Genomic DNA, 20044 nt, shown 5'->3' on the forward strand with positions numbered 1-20044 from the left:
TTAACTGCCCCTGCAGCAAGACACACAACTGTCCCAAAGTCAAGGATGGGTACTAAGTACCAGCCTTGCCAGTGACACCTACATCCTAAGAATGAATCAAAAATAAGAAATGCTGGATTCACTCAGCAGGTCTGGCAGCATCTGTGGAAAGAGAAGCAGAGTTAACGTTTCGGGTCAGTGACCCGAAGAAGGGTCACTGACCCGAAACGTTAACTCTGCTTCTCTTTCCACAGATGCTGCCAGACCTGCTGAGTGAATCCAGCATTTCTTGTTTTTGTTTCAGATTTCCAGCATCCGCAGTATTTTGCTTTTATCCTAAGAATGAATATCAGACACTTATCTTCAGAGTTTGTGAGGGAGGCTGGATCTGCATTACTGAGCCCAGTCGATTAAAATACACAATACCTGGCGATACAAGCTCAGAAACCCTGGAGGCTGGCTGGCTGCCAAATATTATCAGAGCACGAATGGCCCACCATATAGGCTGGTGAAGCAAGCATCCTGCTCCGTGTTTATGGCAACACTTCACACATCCCAAGTTCAGATTCGAAGGGCAGAACAGGAACACACATCTGGAGCAGCAGCCAATGAAACCAAACTTATATTTTTAATGCAAATTTTGCTACAAGAAAAATTCGCTGTCATCTCATCGCTGTGTTAAATTAGAAACTGCAACGCTTTTCTCAGTGCACTTACAAAAAACACAAGTTCATGAAACTCTTTTTAACCAACAGTATCAATGCAGAATTTCTCTCATGAAGAGAGCTGTCCTTTTCTTAAAAGGACACCAGGGACGGTTACAGCACACTTTTAAAGATTCTGCAAAAAAGAGAACTCTTACTTTTAAAAAAACGCACCAACATATGATGGTGTTCCTGGTGAATTGGAAGCCAAGTGGTTAAAACAGGGAGGAAGTCAGTATCTCTCAAGAGTCCTTTCTCACCAATATAACTGAAATGTATAAGTTTCCACCTTTCAGTCTACCATCCCCAGCTAAACAGACCCTAAAATCCTAGTGACAGATTTCATTTGCCATATCCAATTGGATCAGAAGCCTATTTTAGGCACTAGGTCTTCAGTTTTCTTTGTGGGGGGGAGGGGTTGGGTGGTGAGGATGCTTTTGATGTGAATTTGCTGACACTAGCTTAGTCGGGAATGTCGCAGAGGAGGCTCAGAGGTCAATATTTCTCCCTGTTTCCAGGCAAAGACTGAGCCAAGTGCTCCACTAAGGCCCATGTTTGATCACCTCTGCCTTGAAGGAATCAACTAAACCAGAACGAACGCTGCTGCTGTAGTTTGGAGTTCTCTCAAGAAACAAACTAGCAGCCCTCGCAACCCATTGGTCTATCAGTTTGGACAGTCGCTGCTCTTGGCATCAGGCAGCTGCAGTGGGACTCTGCGGCTCTTTAAAAGCAGTTTGGGTGCCTTTGAGCCAGCAGCTGACCTGAGGTAAGGAGCAAGGAGTTGACAGTTACGTCCTCACCAAGACTCAGCAAACTTGGATTCAACAATGAAAACACCTCAAGAGCCTACCTAATCAGCTGCTGGTACTCACTCCCTTCCACCAGAGGAAACCACCACTGTCATCTGGAAAGTCAGGAGTACCAGTGATCCTTGCCTAAGAGCAGCAACAGGAGGGATAATCTGTGAAACAAACTCAGCCACAACAACCTGACTCTGGGACATTCTTCTGAGCACCTCTTGTACAAGCACCAGGTTGCTGGTCTTGTGGCAGCCTCCGCCAACAACACGCCCTTTCCCTGACCAGTGGCTCCTCGCATCCTGTTACACCCCTGCCCTCTCTCAGTTCTACAAACCAGCTACCTTTCCCAAAAGCAACGTGTGCCCAACTGCAGGTCATGGTTCTAGAGAGGGGAGGGCTACGAAGTTGGTGCAGGGCCTGACCACATCTGCTCACGACTTTACACTGAGTTGCGGGAGTTCATGCATTTCTTTTAACTGGTCAGTGCTGGAAGCTGCTGGACATGAGAAGACAGATTCTTCAATCTGGAGAGGTTCCCCGATTCAACAGCTGCAACAAATCCAACACTTCTCTTCCAGGTCACTCACCCCACTGGCTCCTAATTCAAATTGCAATATACTGACTGATGCTAACTGTTCAGGGTGGGTTAATACTCATGTCCAAGTGATTTCTGTCCCAATAAAAAATAAGAGCAGTAAACAGAAGTGCGTCACCATCACAACAAGATTCCTTTCAACTGACGTTATTTGGGACTCTTTGTAAAGAGGGCAATAAAAAGATCATAATTCAGTGGCCTGCATTAAGGCCACCCAGTATCTGTGAGGAATTCCGCAAGCAGACATGGTCGGTCGAGAATGATGTTCTCAAAGTGCAACTTGGGAAAGGTAATCCAGGACCAGAAATGCCGAAACACTTCAGAGCGACAGGCCATTGCACTTGAGGGAGCAGCCATCAGGAACACTAAAGCAAAAGGAAACTTTTTGTAAACTCTCAGTGGGTCAGATAACATTTGGATAAAGACCCAGATGACCTGGGCCAGTGAGATCTCCTGGATTAGTTTTCATCGTGTCAGGGAGTTGGAAAGAAAAGGGGAGGGGCGGGGGAGAGAGAATAAGAGAGAGGGGGGGCGGGGGAGAGAAAGAGAGGTGGGGGGCGGGGGAGAGAGAGGTGGGGGGCGGGGGAGAGAGAGAGGGGGGGCGGGGGAGAGAGAGAGGGGGGGCGGGGGAGAGAGAGAGGGGGGGCGGGGGAGAGAGGGGGGGTGGGGGAGAGAGAGAGAGGTGGGGGGCGGGGGAGAGAGAGAGACGGGGGGCGGGGGAGAGAGAGAGGGGGGGCGGGGGAGAGAGAGAGAGGGAGGGCGGGGGGGAGAGAGAGGGGGGGCGGGGGAGAGAGAGAGAGGTGGGGGGGCGGGGGAGAGAGAGAGGGGGGGCGGGGGAGAGAGAGAGGGGGGGGCGGGGGAGAGAGAGAGGGGGGGCGGGGGAGAGAGGGGGGGTGGGGGAGAGAGAGAGAGGTGGGGGGCGGGGGAGAGAGAGAGACGGGGGGCGGGGGAGAGAGAGAGGGGGGGCGGGGGAGAGAGAGAGGGGGGGCGGGGGAGAGAGAGAGAGGGAGGGCGGGGGGGAGAGAGAGGGGGGGCGGGGGAGAGAGAGAGAGGTGGGGGGGCGGGGGAGAGAGAGAGGGGGGGCGGGGGAGAGAGAGAGGGGGGGCGGGGGAGAGAGAGAGGGGGGGGCGGGGGAGAGAGGGGGGGGCGGGGGAGAGAGAGAGAGGTGGGGGGCGGGGGGGAGAGAGAGAGGGGGGGGCGGGGGAGAGAGGGGGGGGCGGGGGAGAGAGAGAGAGGTGGGGGGCGGGGGGGAGAGAGAGAGGGGGGGCGGGGGGGAGAGAGAGGGAGGGCGGGGGGGAGAGAGAGGTGGGGGGCGGGGAGAGAGAGAGAGGGGGGCGGGGGAGAGAGAGGGGCAAGGGAAAGAGAAAGAGAGAGGGGCGGGGAGAGAGAACGAGAAAGGGGCGGGGAGAGAGAATGAGAGAGGGGGAACGGGGGAGAGAGAGAAAGGTGGGGGGCGGGGGGGAGAGACAGGGGGGACGGGGGGGAGAGAGAGGGGGGACGGGGGGGAGAGAGAGGGGGGGGCGGGGGAGAGAGAGGGGCAAGGGAGAGAGAAAGAGAGAGGGGCGGGGAGAGAGAACGAGAGAGGGGCGGGGAGAGAGAAAGAGAGAGGGGCGAGGGAGAGAGAAAGAGAGAGGGGCGAGGGAGAGAGAAAGAGAGAGGGGCGAGGGAGAGAGAAAGAGAGAGGGGCGAGGGAGAGGGAAAAAGAGAGGGGCGAGGGAGGGAGAAAGAAAGAGGGGCGAGGGAGAGAGAAAGAGAGAGGGGCGAGGGAGAGAGAAAGAGAGAGGGGCGAGGGAGAGAGAAAGAGAGAGGGGCGGGGAGAGAGTAGGGGTCAGGGAGAGAGAGAGACGTGGGCAGGGAGAGAGAGACTTGTGCAGGGGGAGAGAGAGACGTGGGCTGGGAGAGAAAGGGACGTGGGCATGGAGAGAGAGGGACGTGGGCAGGGAGAGAGAGGGACGTGGGCAGGGAGAGAGGGGGACGTGGGCAGGGAGAGAGAGGGAGAGGTGGGCAGGGAGAGAGAGGGACGTGGGCAGGGAGAGAGAGGGACGTGGGCAGGGAGAGAGAGGGACGTGGGCAGGGAGAGAGAAAGAGAGAGGGGCGAGGGAGAGAGAAAGAGAGAGGGGCGAGGGAGAGAGAAAGAGAGAGGGGCGGGGAGAGAGTAGGGGTCAGGGAGAGAGAGAGACGTGGGCAGGGAGAGAGAGACTTGTGCAGGGGGAGAGAGAGACGTGGGCTGGGAGAGAGAGGGACGTGGGCAGGGAGAGAGAGGGACGTGGGCAGGGAGAGAGAGGGAGAGGTGGGCAGGGAGAGAGAGGGACGTGGGCAGGGAGAGAGAGGGACGTGGGCAGGGAGAGAGAGGGATGTGGGCAGGGAGAGAGAGGGACGTGGGCAGGGAGAGAGAGGGACGTGGGCAGGGAGAGAGAGGGACGTGGGCAGGGAGAGAGAGGGACGTGGGCAGGGAGAGAGAGGGACGTGGGCAGGGAGAGAGAGGGACGTGGGCAGGGAGAGAGAGGGATGTGGGCAGGGAGAGAGAGAGAGAGAGACGTGGGCAGGGAGAGAAAGAGAGAGAGACATGGGCAGGGAGAGAGAGAGAGAGACGTGGGCAGGGTTAGAGAGAGAGAGAGACGTGGGCAGGGAGAGAGAGAGAGAGACATGGGCAGGGAGAGAGAGAGACGTGGGCAGGGAGAGAGAGAGACGTGGGCAGGGAGAGAGAGAGACGTGGGCAGGGAGAGAGAGAGAGAGACGTGGGCAGGGAGAGAGAGAGACGTGGGCAGGGAGCGAGCGCGAGAGAGACGTGGCCGGGGGAGAGAAAGACTTGGGCAGGGGGAGAGAGAAAGACTTGGGCAGGGAGAGAGAGAAAGACTTGGGCAGGGGGAGAGAGAAAGACTTGGGCAGGGGGAGAGAGAAAGACTTGGGCAGGGGGAGAGAGAAAGACTTGGGCAGGGGGAGAGAGAAAGACTTGGGCAGGGGGAGAGAGAAAGACTTGGGCAGGGGGAGAGAGAGAGACGTGGGCAGGGGGAGAGAGAGAGACGTGGGCAGGGGGAGAGAGAGAGACGTGGGCAGGGGGAGAGAGGGACGTGGGCAGGGAGAGAGAGGGACGTGGGCAGGGAGAGAGAGGGACGTGGGCAGGGAGAGAGAGGGACGTGGGCAGGGAGAGAGAGGGACGTGGGCAGGGAGAGAGGGGGACGTGGGCAGGGAGAGAGGGGGACGTGGGCAGGGAGAGAGGGGGACGTGGGCAGGGAGAGAGGGGGACGTGGGCAGGGAGAGAGGGGGACGTGGGCAGGGAGAGAGGGGGACGTGGGCAGGGAGAGAGGGGGACGTGGGCAGGGAGAGAGGGGGACGTGGGCAGGGAGAGAGGGGGACGTGGGCAGGGAGACAGAGGGACGTGGGCAGGGAGAGAGAGGGACGTGGGCAGGGGGAGAGAGAGACGTGTGCAGGGGGAGAGAGAGACGTGGGCAGGGGGAGAGAGAGACGTGGGCAGGGGGATGAGAGAGACGTGGGCAGGGGGAGAGAGAGACGTGGGCAGGTGGAGAGAGAGAGAGACGTGGGCAGGAGGAGAGAGAGACGTGGGCAGGGGGAGAGAGAGACGTGAGCAGGGGGAGAGAGACTCGTGCAGGGGGAGAGGGAGACGTAGGCAGGGGCAGAGAGAGATGTGGGCAGGGGGAGAGAGAGACGTGGGCAGGGGGAGAGAGAGACGTTGGCGGGGGAGAATGAAACGTTGGCAGGGGGAAGAGAGAGACGTTGGCAGGGGGAGAGGGAGACGTTGGCAGGGGGAGAGGGAGACGTGGGCAGGGGGAGACGGAGACGTGGGCAGGGGGAGACGGAGACGTGGGCAGGGGGAGACGGAGACGTGGGCAGGGGGAGACGGAGACGTGGGCAGGGGGAGAGGGAGACGTGTGCAGGGGGAGAGGGAGACGTGTGCAGGGGGAGAGGGACACGTGGGCAGGGGGAGAGGGAGACGTGGGCAGGGGGAGAGAGAGAGGGCAGGGGGAGAGAGAGAGGGCAGGGGGAGAGAGGGAGGGCAGGGGGAGAGAGGGAGGGCAGAGGGAGAGAGAGGGGGACGTGGGCAGGGAGAGAGGGGGACGTGGGCAGGGAGAGAGAGGGACGTGGGCAGGGAGAGAGAGGGAGAGGTGGGCAGGGAGAGAGAGGGACGTGGGCAGGGAGAGAGAGGGACGTGGGCAGGGAGAGAGAGGGACGTGGGCAGGGAGAGAGAGGGACGTGGGCAGGGAGAGAGAGGGACGTGGGCAGGGAGAGAGAGGGACGTGGGCAGGGAGAGAGAGGGACGTGGGCAGGGAGAGAGAGGGACGTGGGCAGGGAGAGAGAGGGACGTGGGCAGGGAGAGAGAGGGACGTGGGCAGGGAGAGAGAGGGACGTGGGCAGGGAGAGAGAGGGACGTGGGCAGGGAGAGAGAGGGACGTGGGCAGGGAGAGAGAGGGACGTGGGCAGGGAGAGAGAGGGACGTGGGCAGGGAGAGAGAGGGACGTGGGCAGGGAGAGAGAGGGACGTGGGCAGGGAGAGAGAGGGACGTGGGCAGGGAGAGAGAGGGACATGGGCAAGGAGAGAGAGAGACATGGGCAGGGAGAGAGAGAGAGAGAGACGTGGGCAGGGAGAGAAAGAGAGAGAGACGTGGGCAGGGAGAGAGAGAGAGAGACGTGGGCAGGGAGAGAGAGAGAGAGACGTGGGCAGGGTTAGAGAGAAAGAGACGTGGGCAGGGAGAGAGAGAGAGAGACGTGGGCAGGGAGAGAGAGAAACGTTGGCAGGGAGAGAGAGAAACGTTGGCAGGGAGAGAGAGAAACGTGGGCAGGGAGAGAGAGAGACGTGGGCAGGGAGAGAGAGAGACGTGGGCAGGGAGCGAGCGCGAGAGAGACGTGGCCGGGGGAGAGAAAGACTTGGGCAGGGGAAGAGAGAAAGACTTGGGCAGGGGGAGAGAGAGAGAGACTTGGGCAGGGGGAGAGAGAGAGACGTGGGCAGGGGGAGAGAGAGAGACGTGGGCAGGGGGAGAGAGGGACGTGGGCAGGGGGAGAGAGGGACGTGGGCAGGGGGAGAGAGGGACGTGGGCAGGGGGAGAGAGGGACGTGGGCAGGGGGAGAGAGGGACGTGGGCAGGGGGAGAGAGGGACGTGGGCAGGGAGAGAGAGGGACGTGGGCAGGGAGAGGGAGAGAGAGGGACGTGGGCAGGGAGAGAGAGAGAGAGAGAGACGTGTGCAGGGAGAGAGAGAGAGAGAGACGTGGGCAGGGAGAGAGAGAGACGTGGGCAGGGAGAGAGAGAGACGTGGGCAGGGAGAGAGAGAGACGTGGGCAGGGAGAGAGAGAGACGTGGGCAGGGAGAGAGAGGGACGTGGGCAGGGAGAGAGAGGGACGTGGGCAGGGAGAGAGAGGGACGTGGGCAGGGAGAGGGAGAGAGAGAGACGTGGGCAGGGAGAGAGAGAGAGAGAGAGACGTGGGCAGGGAGAGAGAGAGAGAGAGACGTGGGCAGGGAGAGAGAGAGACGTGGGCAGGGAGAGAGAGAGACGTGGGCAGGGAGAGAGAGAGAGAGAGACGTGGGCAGGGAGAGAGAGAGAGAGACGTGGGCAGGGAGAGAGAGAGACGTGGGCAGGGAGAGAGAGAGACGTGGGCAGGGAGAGAGAGAGACGTGGGCAGGGAGAGAGAGAGACGTGGGCAGGAGAGAGAGAGGGACGTGGGCAGGGAGAGAGAGGGACGTGGGCAGGGAGAGAGAGGGACGTGGGCAGGGAGAGAGAGGGACGTGGGCAGGGAGAGGGAGAGAGAGAGACGTGGGCAGGGAGAGAGAGAGAGAGAGAGAGACGTGGGCAGGGAGAGAGAGAGAGAGAGAGACGTGGGCAGGGAGAGAGAGAGACGTGGGCAGGGAGAGAGAGAGACGTGGGCAGGGAGAGAGAGAGACGTGGGCAGGGAGAGAGAGAGACGTGGGCAGGGAGAGAGAGAGACGTGGGCAGGGAGAGAGAGAGACGTGGGCAGGGAGAGAGAGCGAGAGAGACGTGGCCAGGGGGAGAGAAAGACTTGGGCAGGGGGAGAGAGAAAGACTTGGGCAGGGGGAGAGAGAGAGACGTGGGCAGGGGGAGAGAGAGAGACGTGGGCAGGGGGAGAGAGAGAGACGTGGGCAGGGGGAGAGAGAGAGACGTGGGCAGGGAGAGAGAGGGACGTGGGCAGGGAGAGAGAGGGACGTGGGCAGGGAGAGAGAGGGACGTGGGCAGGGAGAGAGAGGGACGTGGGCAGGGAGAGAGAGGGACGTGGGCAGGGAGAGAGAGGGACGTGGGCAGGGAGAGAGAGGGACGTGGGCAGGGAGAGAGAGGGACGTGGGCAGGGGGAGAGAGGGACGTGGGCAGGGAGAGAGAGGGACGTGGGCAGGGAGAGAGAGGGACGTGGGCAGGGAGAGAGAGGGACGTGGGCAGGGAGAGAGAGGGACGTGGGCAGGGAGAGAGAGGGACGTGGGCAGGGAGAGAGAGGGACGTGGGCAGGGAGAGAGAGGGACGTGGGCAGGGGGAGAGAGAGACGTGGGCAGGGGGAGAGAGAGACGTGGGCAGGTGGAGAGAGAGAGAGACGTGGGCAGGAGGAGAGAGAGAGAGACGTGGGCAGGGGGAGAGGGAGAGAGACGTGGGCAGGGGGAGAGAGAGAGACGTGGGCAGGGGGGAGAGAGACGTGGGCAGGGGTGAGAGAGACGTGGGCAGGGGTGAGAGAGACGTGGGCAGGGGGAGAGAGAGACGTGGGCAGGGAGAGAGAGAGACGTGGGCAGGGGGAGAGAGAGACGTGGGCAGGGGGAGAGAGGGACGTGGGCGGGGGAGAGAGGGACGTGGGCAGGGGGAGAGAGAGACGTTGGCAGGGGGAGAGGGAGACGTTGGCAGGGGGAGGGAGACGTTGGCAGGGGGAGAGGGAGACGTGGGCAGTGGGAGAGGGAGACGTGGGCAGGGGGAGAGGGAGACGTGGGCAGGGGGAGAGGGAGACGTGGGCAGGGGGAGACGGAGACGTGGGCAGGGGGAGACGGAGACGTGGGCAGGGGGAGACGGAGACGTGTGCAGGGGGAGAGGGAGACGTGTGCAGGGGGAGAGGGAGACGTGTGCAGGGGGAGAGGGAGACGTGTGCAGGGGGAGAGGGAGACGTGTGCAGGGGGAGAGGGAGACGTGTGCAGGGGGAGATGGAGACGTGTGCAGGGGGAGAGGGAGACGTGTGCAGGGGGAGAGGGAGACGTGTGCAGGGGGAGAGGGAGACGTGTGCAGGGGGAGAGGGACACGTGGGCAGGGGGAGAGAGAGAGGGCAGGGGGAGAGAGAGAGGGCAGGGGGAGAGAGAGAGGGCAGGGGGAGAGAGAGAGGGCGGGGGGAGAGAGAGAGGGCGGGGGGAGAGAGAGAGGGCGGGGGACAGAGGGGGCCGGGGGAGAGAGGAGGGCAGGTGAAGAGAGAGGGGGCACGGGAAAGAGTGGGGGCATGGGAGAGAGTGGGGGCACGGGAGAGAGAGGGGGCACGGGAGAGAGAGGGGGCACGGGAGAGAGAGGGGGCACGGGAGAGACATGGATCATAGGAGAGAGAGAGAGAAGCAGTGGAGAGCGAGCGAGGGGGGCAGGGGAGAGAGAGAGAGGGGCAGGGGAGGGAGAGAGAGAGAGAGACAGAGAGAGGGGCAGGGGGAGAGAGATAGGTAGGGGCAGGCGGGAGAGAGGAGCAGGGAGGAGAGAGAGAGGGGCAGGGGGCAGAGGGAGAGGGGCAGGGGGGAGAGAGAGAGGGGCAGGGGGGAGAGAGAGAGGGGCAGGGGGGAGAGAGAGAGGGGCAGGGGGGACAGATGGGGCAGAGCGGAGGGGGCAGGGGGAGAGAGGGGGGAGGGGCGGTGGGAATAAAGAGATGCAGGGGAGTGGCATTTGGGCAACCCCCCTCTCCTGCCGACATTAGGTCAGAAACACATCCCCAGGGCAGTGTGAGAATTTTACCCCAAACTTCACTCTGCAGCTGACGTTCCAAGTCAGAAGAGTACAAGTCAAGCACATTCAATGGGTTCACTCATTTCAAATTGAAGGTGCAGGAATGAATTCGGGACTTGTGCTATGTAACGCAGACGGTTTTTTAAAAAAGATATATTTTTCAAGAAAAAACTCATAATGAAACACGTTTGTTTCGACATTTTCATTTCTCCAAAAATTTTGCATGAGCTCTCAGTTCCAAACTCTCGGCTTCAAAAGATTGGAGTTAGAATTGGTAAAACATTCCAATGGGGAACCAAGTGCCTCTGAGATCGGGTGCTGAATTGTTTAAGTGGGATTGTTTCAGTGCCAGTATGTGGAAACACAGGAGAGCCCAGCAGCGGAGTGGGGACGCACTGAGCCTCACCAGCAATAAAGGTCCAATCATTCTTCGGAAGGCTCCAAAGGCATTGGTTGTAGAGGGGAAGGGGGGTGGGTGGGGAAAGCAGGTAGCCCAGCAGTCAGCAGGAAGGCTGCCTTCTTGACCGCACTGCCTCCCTACAGGATTTTGGGCTGGTCATCACCCGTTGCACTGCAACACTTCTCGAGTGAAGACTGCACTCCTCCTGCCCCCAGCACCTTTAACTTCAATGCTCCAGGGCGTCTAACGGTCACTCTGTGAAAGGAGCGATGGCTCACAGAGGGTATTGGGATGGCACACACCTCCCAAGTCCACCCAACCCTCCCTGGGGAAGGATATTCCAGGCCGGAGAACTGGAAGTGATACTCCAAGTCCTTCCGAGACTTAGCAAGGCCCAAGAAAAACCAAGAGCTACTTTAGTCGGGTGCTCCCCAATCACATCACTACAGTCGGACAGAGGCTGGCTTCTCAAATGTAAGGGCTACAATTTCTGGACGTACCACCTAAAGTGAGCACCGATCGCCGCTGAACAAGAGAATTGAGGCTAGGGGGTGGGGGCTATGGTTCCCAAGACACTTCCATCTCGCAAGCAATTACAAACAAATAAATAGGACCTAATTGCACCTGTGAGGTGGGGGCGAGCTGTTAGTGTGCCATCTTATCTTTTGATTTGCCTCCCTTGGCAGCTGGCTGTGCGGGCGTGGGACGCGGCCTGGTTTCAGGGTTTTGGACATTAGCTTGCTGTCGGAGGTCAGCATACATGTTGGCGCCGTACTGGGAGCGACCAGGCGGCTGCTGCTGTGGAGAAGTGTTTTGCTGTCCATGGGTGGCTTGGTAACCTGGGGGGGTCCGTTTCACCTGGCCCCAAGACGGGGCCGAGGCTCGAGCCTGGGCCCGACCCTGGGACTGAGCCTGAGCCCGAGCCTGGGCCTGAGTTGGAGCTGGAGCCGGAGCCTCGTTACTCGTCTGCTGATGGCGCGGAGGCATCCTCTCGTTTACCCGGTCCAGACCCCTGGCCTGTTCAAAGCTGATCTTCTGCAGTGAAGCTTTCCCTTGGAGACAGACACAGAGACAAATCAACATGTAAGGCACTCACTCACCTAATACTGCAACAGAAGGGTTTCCAGTTAACCCCTGAGGACTGATATTATAAATTGGATAATTAACACATCTCACCCAAGAGTCATGTAAGGGTGGTGAATTCTCGATCAATATTTACACAGTTCAAGGAGCTTCAGTTCCTTTGCAGTTGTCCAGAGCTTTGACCAGTCTCTATCAGCAACACAGCATTCATGTCTGAGCAATTACCGGAGGTTCACCAGAGTGATAGCAGGGATAAAAGGGTTAAATTCAGAGGACAGGATGCATAGATGAGGCTTCGAGTGATTGAATCAAGGTGTTGAAAATGATTAAAAATTCAATAGGATAGACAGAGGGAAACTATTTCCTCTGATGAAAGGTCACAGACCTGAAACATTAGTACAGTTTCTCTCTGTACAGATGCTGCCTGACCTGCTGAATATTTCCAGCACTTTCCTCTAGTCAGGCGAAGAGGCCAGGACAAGGGGCCACTATCTTCAAATTAGACCTAGGCCATTCAGGAAGCACCTCTTGACACAAAAGGTAGTGGAAATCTGGAACTCTCTCCACCAAAAAGCTCTTGATGCTGGCTCAATTGAAAATGTCAAAACTGAGATTGATCGAGTTTTGTTGGGTTCGGATATTAAGGGTTGTGAAACCAAGGTGAGTACATGGAATTAAACTGCAGGCCAGCCATGATCTAAATGAATGGTGGATTAGAAAGGGTGGATTGTTTTTCAGCCGCCACAGACATGATGGGCTAAGTGGCATCTTTCTGTGCCTTAAACATTCTATGAACAGGCTCAAGGGGCTGAATGGCCTCCTCCGGTCCCCATGCTCCTTTAGTATAAAAAGGCTTGGGCAAGCCTGAGACTGGGCAGTGGGGTTTACTGATAAACACAATTGTCTGTTCAAGTGAGAATTTACCCTGATCATTCCCAGCTCCAAGTCAGACATACCTGGGAGCTTCCCCGACACCCCCCATCTGCTCCTCCCCCAGTGCCAACACCTCGTGTTGGCCATGGATCAGTGGGGAGCACTCATGCCTCCAGGTCAGGCAATGGTTCAAGTCTCAATCATACAAGTGAGGGAGTGCTGTATGGTCCAAAGAACCATGAAAACGAAGCTCTGTCTGCCCTCTTAGGTGGATGTAAAAGATCCCAAGGTACTGTTTTGAAGAGGAGGGGAGTTTCTACCTGGTTTCATGGCCTACTGCTTTTTGTGGGAGCTTGCTGTGCACTAACTGGCTACTGCGTTTCCTACATTACACCAGTGACTATACTTTAAAAGTACTTCATTGGCCGTAAAGTGCTTTGGGACGTTCTGAGGTTGTGAAAGGCACGAGAGAGTTGCAAGAATTTTTCTTTCCTTACCATAAGTAGGAAGGAAAGTAGCAACTGCTGGAAACACGGATCACCTGTGCTTCACATACTCTCGGTCGTCGATCTGATGAATTGTTGGCTTTAACTAACTGATGCAGCAATAGCACAGGAACCTCCCTTCCTCCTTTCATCAATGCAGTCAAACCAACTTCTCTGCCTCTAGCATATTCAGCTGAGTTCCCATCAGATTCTCACATACTAAATGCTTTCTTTGTACATGATTCGAGCCAGCTTAGTCTTCCTCTGAACATTGTTGGCATGTCTTCAGGCTCTCCAGCTCCCACCACTCGCTCGACCTCTGAAGAGTCAGGTCCCTCTTGCCCTTCTGACTATTCATGGAGTTAAGGAATCTGCTCTCAAATTAGCCATTGCCTTGCTGATGGGCTGCATGACTGGTCCACTGCTGATCTTATTGCCTGTGTTAGCAATCTCTTCCCATACAACCTGTCCCAGGCTAACAAGTGGTATTATCTAGGGACTTTAACACAGTAAAATGCCCCAAGGTGCTTCACAGGAGTGTTACTCATGAAAATTGATCACTGAGTCACATAAGATGATAGTAGGGGCGATGACCAAAAATTTGGGTCAAAGAGGTAGGTTTTACGCAGCATCTTAAAGGAGGAGAGAGGTCAAGAGGCAGAGAGGTTTCAGGAGGAAATCTCAGACAATAGTGCCTCAGCAGCTGAAGGCGGCCATGCCCTCTGCCTCCATGAGCTCATCCTTCTGGCTCCTTATTGGCCCCACACTTACTTTGACTATCATTTTACCATTTGTGTTTACAAAAGACTCCCTTTTGTTAGATGCTGATCAATTCTCAAACCCTCTCTTTACCCCTCATTCCCTTTCCTCAAGCTTCTCTGCAGTGTCCATGTTAAGTTTGGTTCTCGATATTATTAACCTTACAATTGGCATAAGCTTCCCTTTACTGTCTCATTTGAACCTCTGTATGTTTAACCATCCAGGGAGCTCCATCCTATAATGTCTTTCCTTTACCCCTCAGGGGAATGTGTCTATTCTGTACTGAAGACACCTCCTCTTTGAAGGCTTTGAATTGTTTAATTACTGCTGTCTGCCAGTTTGTGATTCTAATTCACCTAGGTCAGATCCCTTTTCAACTCCATGAAGTTAGCCCTCCTTCACTTAAGTATTTTCACATGTGATTGTCCTTGTCCTTTTCGAGAACTCTTCGAAATCTGATGTTGTGATTACTGTTCCCCAAATACTCCCCCACAGAAACATGACCCACTTGCCCCTTCATCCCCCAAAATTAGATCCAGCAGTGTTTCCTTGCTTGCTCGGGCTGGAAACACATCCATCAAGCAAGTTCCCTTGTATACTTTTCAGGAATATCTCTACCATTGCCCTGCCTGCCCAGCATACTCTTGACACTGTTAATATCTTAGTCTATAATAGGATAATTGGAGAAACACATGTTTATCCTGCAGACTACCAAATCCCCTCCGGCCACTGCATTTCTAGACTTTGCTGTGTCCTCTTCTGCACTTATTTGCCACACAGTGCCATGGATGTGCTCTGCATTCCCCCAAGGTGTCATCATCCTCATTGGTATTCTTTGTTGAAGAGTGTCACACTTTGAGTGTTCCTGTACTGCCTGCCTCTTTCTACCCTGCTTGATGGCCATCCACATACTCTCTTCCTTAAATCCCAGTGGCTAGGGGGTGACCACCTCCTGGAACATGCACTCCAGGAAATTCACAGCCTCTGTATGCCCTGTAGGGATTCCAGCCCCTCCTTAAGCTCAGAACCCCTGAGCTTGAGTTTCAGCAGCTGGAGACATTTCTTATACATGAAGCATCCTGGAGTTCCCACTTGGCACAGAAGTTGTAGGCTACGGGTCTAAGTTGCCCAAACTTTCACTGCAAGAAAATCCCCAACTGGCTCCTCTGATTTTTTAACATATTGACTTGTCCCTTTGTTTAAGGCACTTAGTACTGAAATCCCACTCACCAAATTTCTGGTATCACTCCATGTAGCAGATAATCCCAGCAAAGGCAATTCCCATTACAAGTACTACATGGGAATAGTTGACGGGCCAAGTGTGCATAGACACAAGATTTTTAATGGATATTAATTGATTCCAACTTGAACATGAAGCAAATCCAACCAGGAAATCAATTTTTAGAAGATAACCATTGTTACTTATGTCTCAGTAACATTCCCATAAAAAGGAAATAATTCAAGCTGATGTTTACCCAGAGTTAGCTCGCTGTTTACTACAAAGTGAAAACAAAGCTGGATAACTTTAGACATACTGCCTAATTAGACCAGCCTGAATTATCCAGGAAATCAAATCAAAAAAACACAGCAAGTACAAGAAGCAACAACCGACATGATCAGACATGAAGTGAGTGCAATCACAACTCCCACACACTATTACTTTATTGCAACCAGAGGGAGACCTGAAGGTTTTCCCCCTCAAATTGGGACTTTAGTGGCACCAGGATTAAGATATCAAAGTGCTTTCATACAACACTTAACAACCCCAGCAGCTCTACTTTTAAAGCAAAGCAGGCCTGACCTCCGTGATTCAAACACCAAATGGTGAAACAATCTCCTGAACTGTCAAATGTTTGCACCAGAATCAGAGAAACCAGAGGGGAACAGTGCCCCGACATCATCTGACCAACCACGGTCAGAAAAGTGCTTGTAACTTTAAAAAGACACTTAGTTCAAGTATTAAATGCGGTTGGCGTAGTTATGCCAAGGAAATGAGCAATGTATTTTTGGTGGGGAGAGGGGGTAGGTGGGATAGAGGTATGCAAAGGAAACCCGAATGCTGGACCCGGAAGCCCGACACGACCCGAACCCGAACCTGACGCATGCCGTCGGGGTCAGGTCGGGTAGCAGGCCTTTACCCATGTACTGATGTAAAGGCCTGCCACCTGACCCGACCCCGACGGGTCCCGACATGTGCCCGGTTCGGTTCAGGTGGGGTCTGACTTCCGGCTCCGGAATTCGGGCTCGTGTCAGGTTTCCTTAAAGTTGGTGTTGTTGAGTTATGCGTAGGGGGTAATAATCTGAGACTGTGCAGTGCAGGGAGGTGCCAGGCACTCACCCAGTTAGTGCCAGTCCAGCAGAGCTGACTATCCAGTGGTCAGGGCTTGCTCTTCTGGTCCAGTCTGGAGTGTCCCCCGTCCCCGACACTGATATCCAGTCAGCTGCTCATTGCCACCTTGAAGCCAATGGGAACCTTCCACCACTAACTGGGTTGGGCCTATGTACCTCTCCAGTTCTACATGACCCCACTGGCTCTTTAATGTCCTCAGGGCAAGAAGGGAAGAACAGTAAATACTGCCTTGCCCAGAACCCAAGAGAGGAAATAAAAGGAGAACCTCAGCACTCGCCTGCAACAGTCTGCTTTCTCCAATTGCTGCCTTGGACCTCTGCAAAGTTCAAGGAGAATGGAGATTTCGGGCATCTGCAGCCAGGAAAGAGAGCATCAGTCTCACCTGGATTCAAACAAAAGACCCCAGAAGGACTACCCACTTGTCTGTGGACGAGGAGTCTATTCCTCTAACTTTTAACAAGCATTGAAACATTAACTGCATGTTGCTCAGAAGCCAGAGGCAGGCATGAACACAGACACTCCTGTTGTCAGGCACTTGTCAGTTGAGCATGGCTGGCTGACAAGCTTAGACACCAGAATGAGAGGCTGGTCTGGGATCTGGGTGAAAACACAGATCAATGACACACCATTAACAACAAGCATACACATACCTTTATCAGACAATGTTGCATCAGTCATGGCTGTAAATGGGGAGGGGGTAAGATGAGAGAAAGAGACAGAGAAAGAGAGAGAGTCAATAATGTTATCCAACAAGGAAGCCTCACAACACAAATTACAAGTTCAATTCAAAGATACTGGGCAGAATGAGGAGGCAACGAACAGCAACTCAGGGGCTAAACACTAACTCGCCCAGAGTTTGCAGTCACAAGCCATTCTCTTACCCATCCAATTTTGTGTAACTGACACACTATTTGGTGAATGATCAATCAGTTCAAAATGATCAAGTGGTCTTGGCTCACCTGAGATCAAATTTTTGCAACCCGCACAAACATACAGTACATTTCTACTCAGCACCGAGACAACATGAATATCAGTGACAGCACAGCCAACCTCCCAAAGGATGCATTCAAGTTGTAAATCTAACACCCAGAGCCTCCTGGCTGGATTCGGCGCTCTGATTCCTCCCGGCTGGATTCGGCGCTCTGATTCCTCCCGGCTGGATTCGGCGCTCTGATTCCTCCCGGCTGGATTCGGCGCTCTGATTCCTCCCGGCTGGATTCGGCGCTCTGATTCCTCCCGGCTGGATTCGGCGCTCTGATTCCTCCCGGCTGGATTCGGCGCTCTGATTCCTCCCGGCTGGATTCGGCGCTCTGATTCCTCCCGGCTGGATTCGGCGCTCTGATTCCTCCCGGCTGGATTCGGCGCTCTGATTCCTCCCGGCTGGATTCGGCGCTCTGATTCCTCCCGGCTGGATTCGGCGCTCTGATTCCTCCCGGCTGGATTCGGCGCTCTGATTCCTCCCGGCTGGATTCGGCGTATGGTTTCCTTTCTCAACGAGTGGGTTGATGGACCAATCACTGGATCACTTAACAAACCCGACAGGCCAGAGAAGCAGCCCACTCCCCAACTTAAAGAAAGTTACGAGCACATTTCACAGAAGTGTGTCAGTTTATCAAACAAGAGCATGTGTCTGCAGCACATTTCAAACTGGGATTCCACAAAGTAAATTCAGCAAGGAATAACGGAAAGATCAATCTATTGTGGTGATTATGTGGAAAGCAGCAGTGCGAGCCACAGAACCATGGAATTATACAAGCTATCCCACATCTTCACCGCACGGGCGCAAAACAGGGAGTGGGGCCCAGGAGGGTTGGGCGGGAATGGGGGAAAGGTGGCTGTGTCGGAGCAGGGGAAATGGGGTTATTTAGTTTATTCATATACTCCATATACACACAAAGCAAAAACAAGGTGTTACTCTGTGGCACTGCTGTCCGAGATGAGATATTGGGTGCCTCAACCCCATGCTCCCGAGGTACAGTACCCAACGTGGGACCCAGTGGTTCACAGTCCAGTTTTACTAACCTTTCTCTATGGCTGATTTCCCTCCTGCCAGGGCACCAAGGGGCAGGTTGCCAGTCGGAGTCAAGCCTTTTAACGTCAGTACATTCTCATGTTCCTCTCTGTGAAGAGAACAAAAGAAGAGACGCATTAACTGGCACAGCTGCCAGAACATCTAACGAAAGGACATAGCACACAAATGCTCCTTGTCAAGCACAGTCACAAAGCAAAGAATTCGGTGCTTTCTACTCCCGGACAAATACTGAACATCCACTACCTACCTGAGAACTGTGAAGACCCTGGCCATCTTGCCGATTGCACGGATCTTGTTCTTGATGACTTCCTTGCGATCGTGCTGAGCAGCTGAGATAGAGAGGTGCATCAAGATATCAATAGGACACAGAGCACCAACTGCATTACAAAGCCAGTCAGCCCAAGGTGGCCATGCACAATCCCGGTGCTGCACACGGGTCAAAATACAAGCCAGCACGATCAGAATTGACACACTGTGAATTCCTGTACAAACTCAACACCGATTCCAACTCCCAACAAGAAGTTAAAGGCAGAAGAGATCAGCTGAGACCTATCCAATGAATATTTCAAGCTCAACTGAACCCTTAACATTTGCAGAAAACAGACACCCATTGCAATATATTAATTTGTCAAAATCCTTCTGTCTCTCTTGCCTCTCACTGTGAATCCAAGGATACAGTGATTGCAAGAAAGCCAATCGTAATCTCCTGAAATTTCAACCATCAAAGCAAAGTAACTGATCATTTATCACACTGCTGATAATGGGAGCTTGCTGTGCACAAACTGGCCTCCGTGTTTCCTGCACGACATCAGCGACTACTCTGCAAAAATACTTCATTGGCTGTAAAGTGGTTAGGGATGTCCTGAGCTCAGGAAAAGCATAATACAAATGCAAATTTGTTTTTCACCCATGAGTTATGTCAAACTGCAGCAGGTAACAAGAGTGAGAAAGTACCAACTGACCAATGATGCTTGTAACCTTGCATTATCCAGAAATGTGCATAGGTCCAAAGGTATTGGAATATCTTACGAGTGCCATGTTGAGTGTTGTGTCAACATACACTTACCATCATCATCCTCCACAAGCTCGTCGTCAGAACAGATGCTGAGGATGTTGACCAACATATCTGTAACTGCAAGAGAGACCAGACACATGTCAGTCCAGGAAATACCATCTCACAGTGCACAGCTCACAGCCATCCACAGTACATATCCCAGACTCAGTGAATGAAGCTTTATCCTGGATACAACCTGAGCACCAGATCAAGCTGACGTTCCACTGCCTACAGGCAACACATGCCCCATGACGCATCCCCTTGCCCACCACACCCACACACTCATGCTCTGTGGGCCTTGGCCCTTCCTCAGAACCATGCTGCTCTCACGCACCGAAACCGAATCTGAATAATACAAAAAGCTTCATCACTTGCCTTTCTCGCCGACAAAGGGCAGAGACCAGGAGAAGACATCCATGAAGTTGGGAAGCCAGTAAGGGTGTGGGGAGCAGTTAAATTGCCTAATATTCATGACATTATTTTCATATTTCAATATAGCAGCTGTGGGAAGGAGAATGGAAAGACACCATCAATAATTCAGCACAGATCCAATGCTGCAACTGAGTTCATCATTCCATTACTACAGTCATGTTCAACATACAAATCATTGGTTACGATGAGAATAGTATGATAAATCAAGCAACTTTTCATACCTTTGTTATTATAAACATCGAGATAATTGGGTGCTGAGAATATGGTTATTAGGGATGGGAAGCCAGTTGCCTGGTTTTTCCTGTACATTCGATATCTGTCAAAATAAGGAGATGAAAAATAAACACAAACACCCTCAGCTCATATAACCACAGACACGACACAATCAATAACACACAGATTAATTTTTGCTTAAAACCTATGACATTTTTAACCTTTGCCAGTTCTGATGAAAGGTCAAGACCTGAAACGTTAACTTTGCTTCTCTCTCCACCGATGCTGCCAGACCTGCTGAGTATTTCTAGCACTTTTTGGTTTTATTTCAGATTTCCAGCATCTGCAGTTTTTGAATTTATTTTATCTGTTT

General features: G+C 54.4%; 1 protein-coding gene across 2 annotated transcripts in view; it reads right to left on the bottom strand.

Moving 5' to 3' along the window:
• Positions 1-628: 628 nt before the first annotated feature.
• Positions 629-20044, bottom strand: part of LOC137357236 (serine/threonine-protein phosphatase 2B catalytic subunit gamma isoform-like) — a 66302-nt gene continuing 46886 nt past the window's right edge. The window contains exons 6-13 of one of the 2 annotated variants that reach the window (XM_068023416.1): positions 19680-19774; positions 19402-19527; positions 19039-19104; positions 18220-18301; positions 17963-18060; positions 16591-16620; positions 11015-11442; positions 629-2443 (exon numbers count right to left, since the gene is read on the bottom strand). In XM_068023416.1, the coding sequence (XP_067879517.1) occupies positions 11036-11442; positions 16591-16620; positions 17963-18060; positions 18220-18301; positions 19039-19104; positions 19402-19527; positions 19680-19774 (904 nt within the window). In that variant the 3' untranslated portion in view covers positions 629-2443; positions 11015-11035. Of the gene's footprint in view, positions 2444-9851; positions 11443-16590; positions 16621-17962; positions 18061-18219; positions 18302-19038; positions 19105-19401; positions 19528-19679; positions 19775-20044 lie in introns of those variants that run through there. The other variant, XM_068023415.1, reaches the window with a different exon arrangement.

The sequence above is a fragment of the Heterodontus francisci genome, chromosome 47 (genome assembly GCF_036365525.1).
Source record: "Heterodontus francisci isolate sHetFra1 chromosome 47, sHetFra1.hap1, whole genome shotgun sequence".
Taxonomy (NCBI): Eukaryota; Metazoa; Chordata; class Chondrichthyes; order Heterodontiformes; family Heterodontidae; genus Heterodontus; species Heterodontus francisci.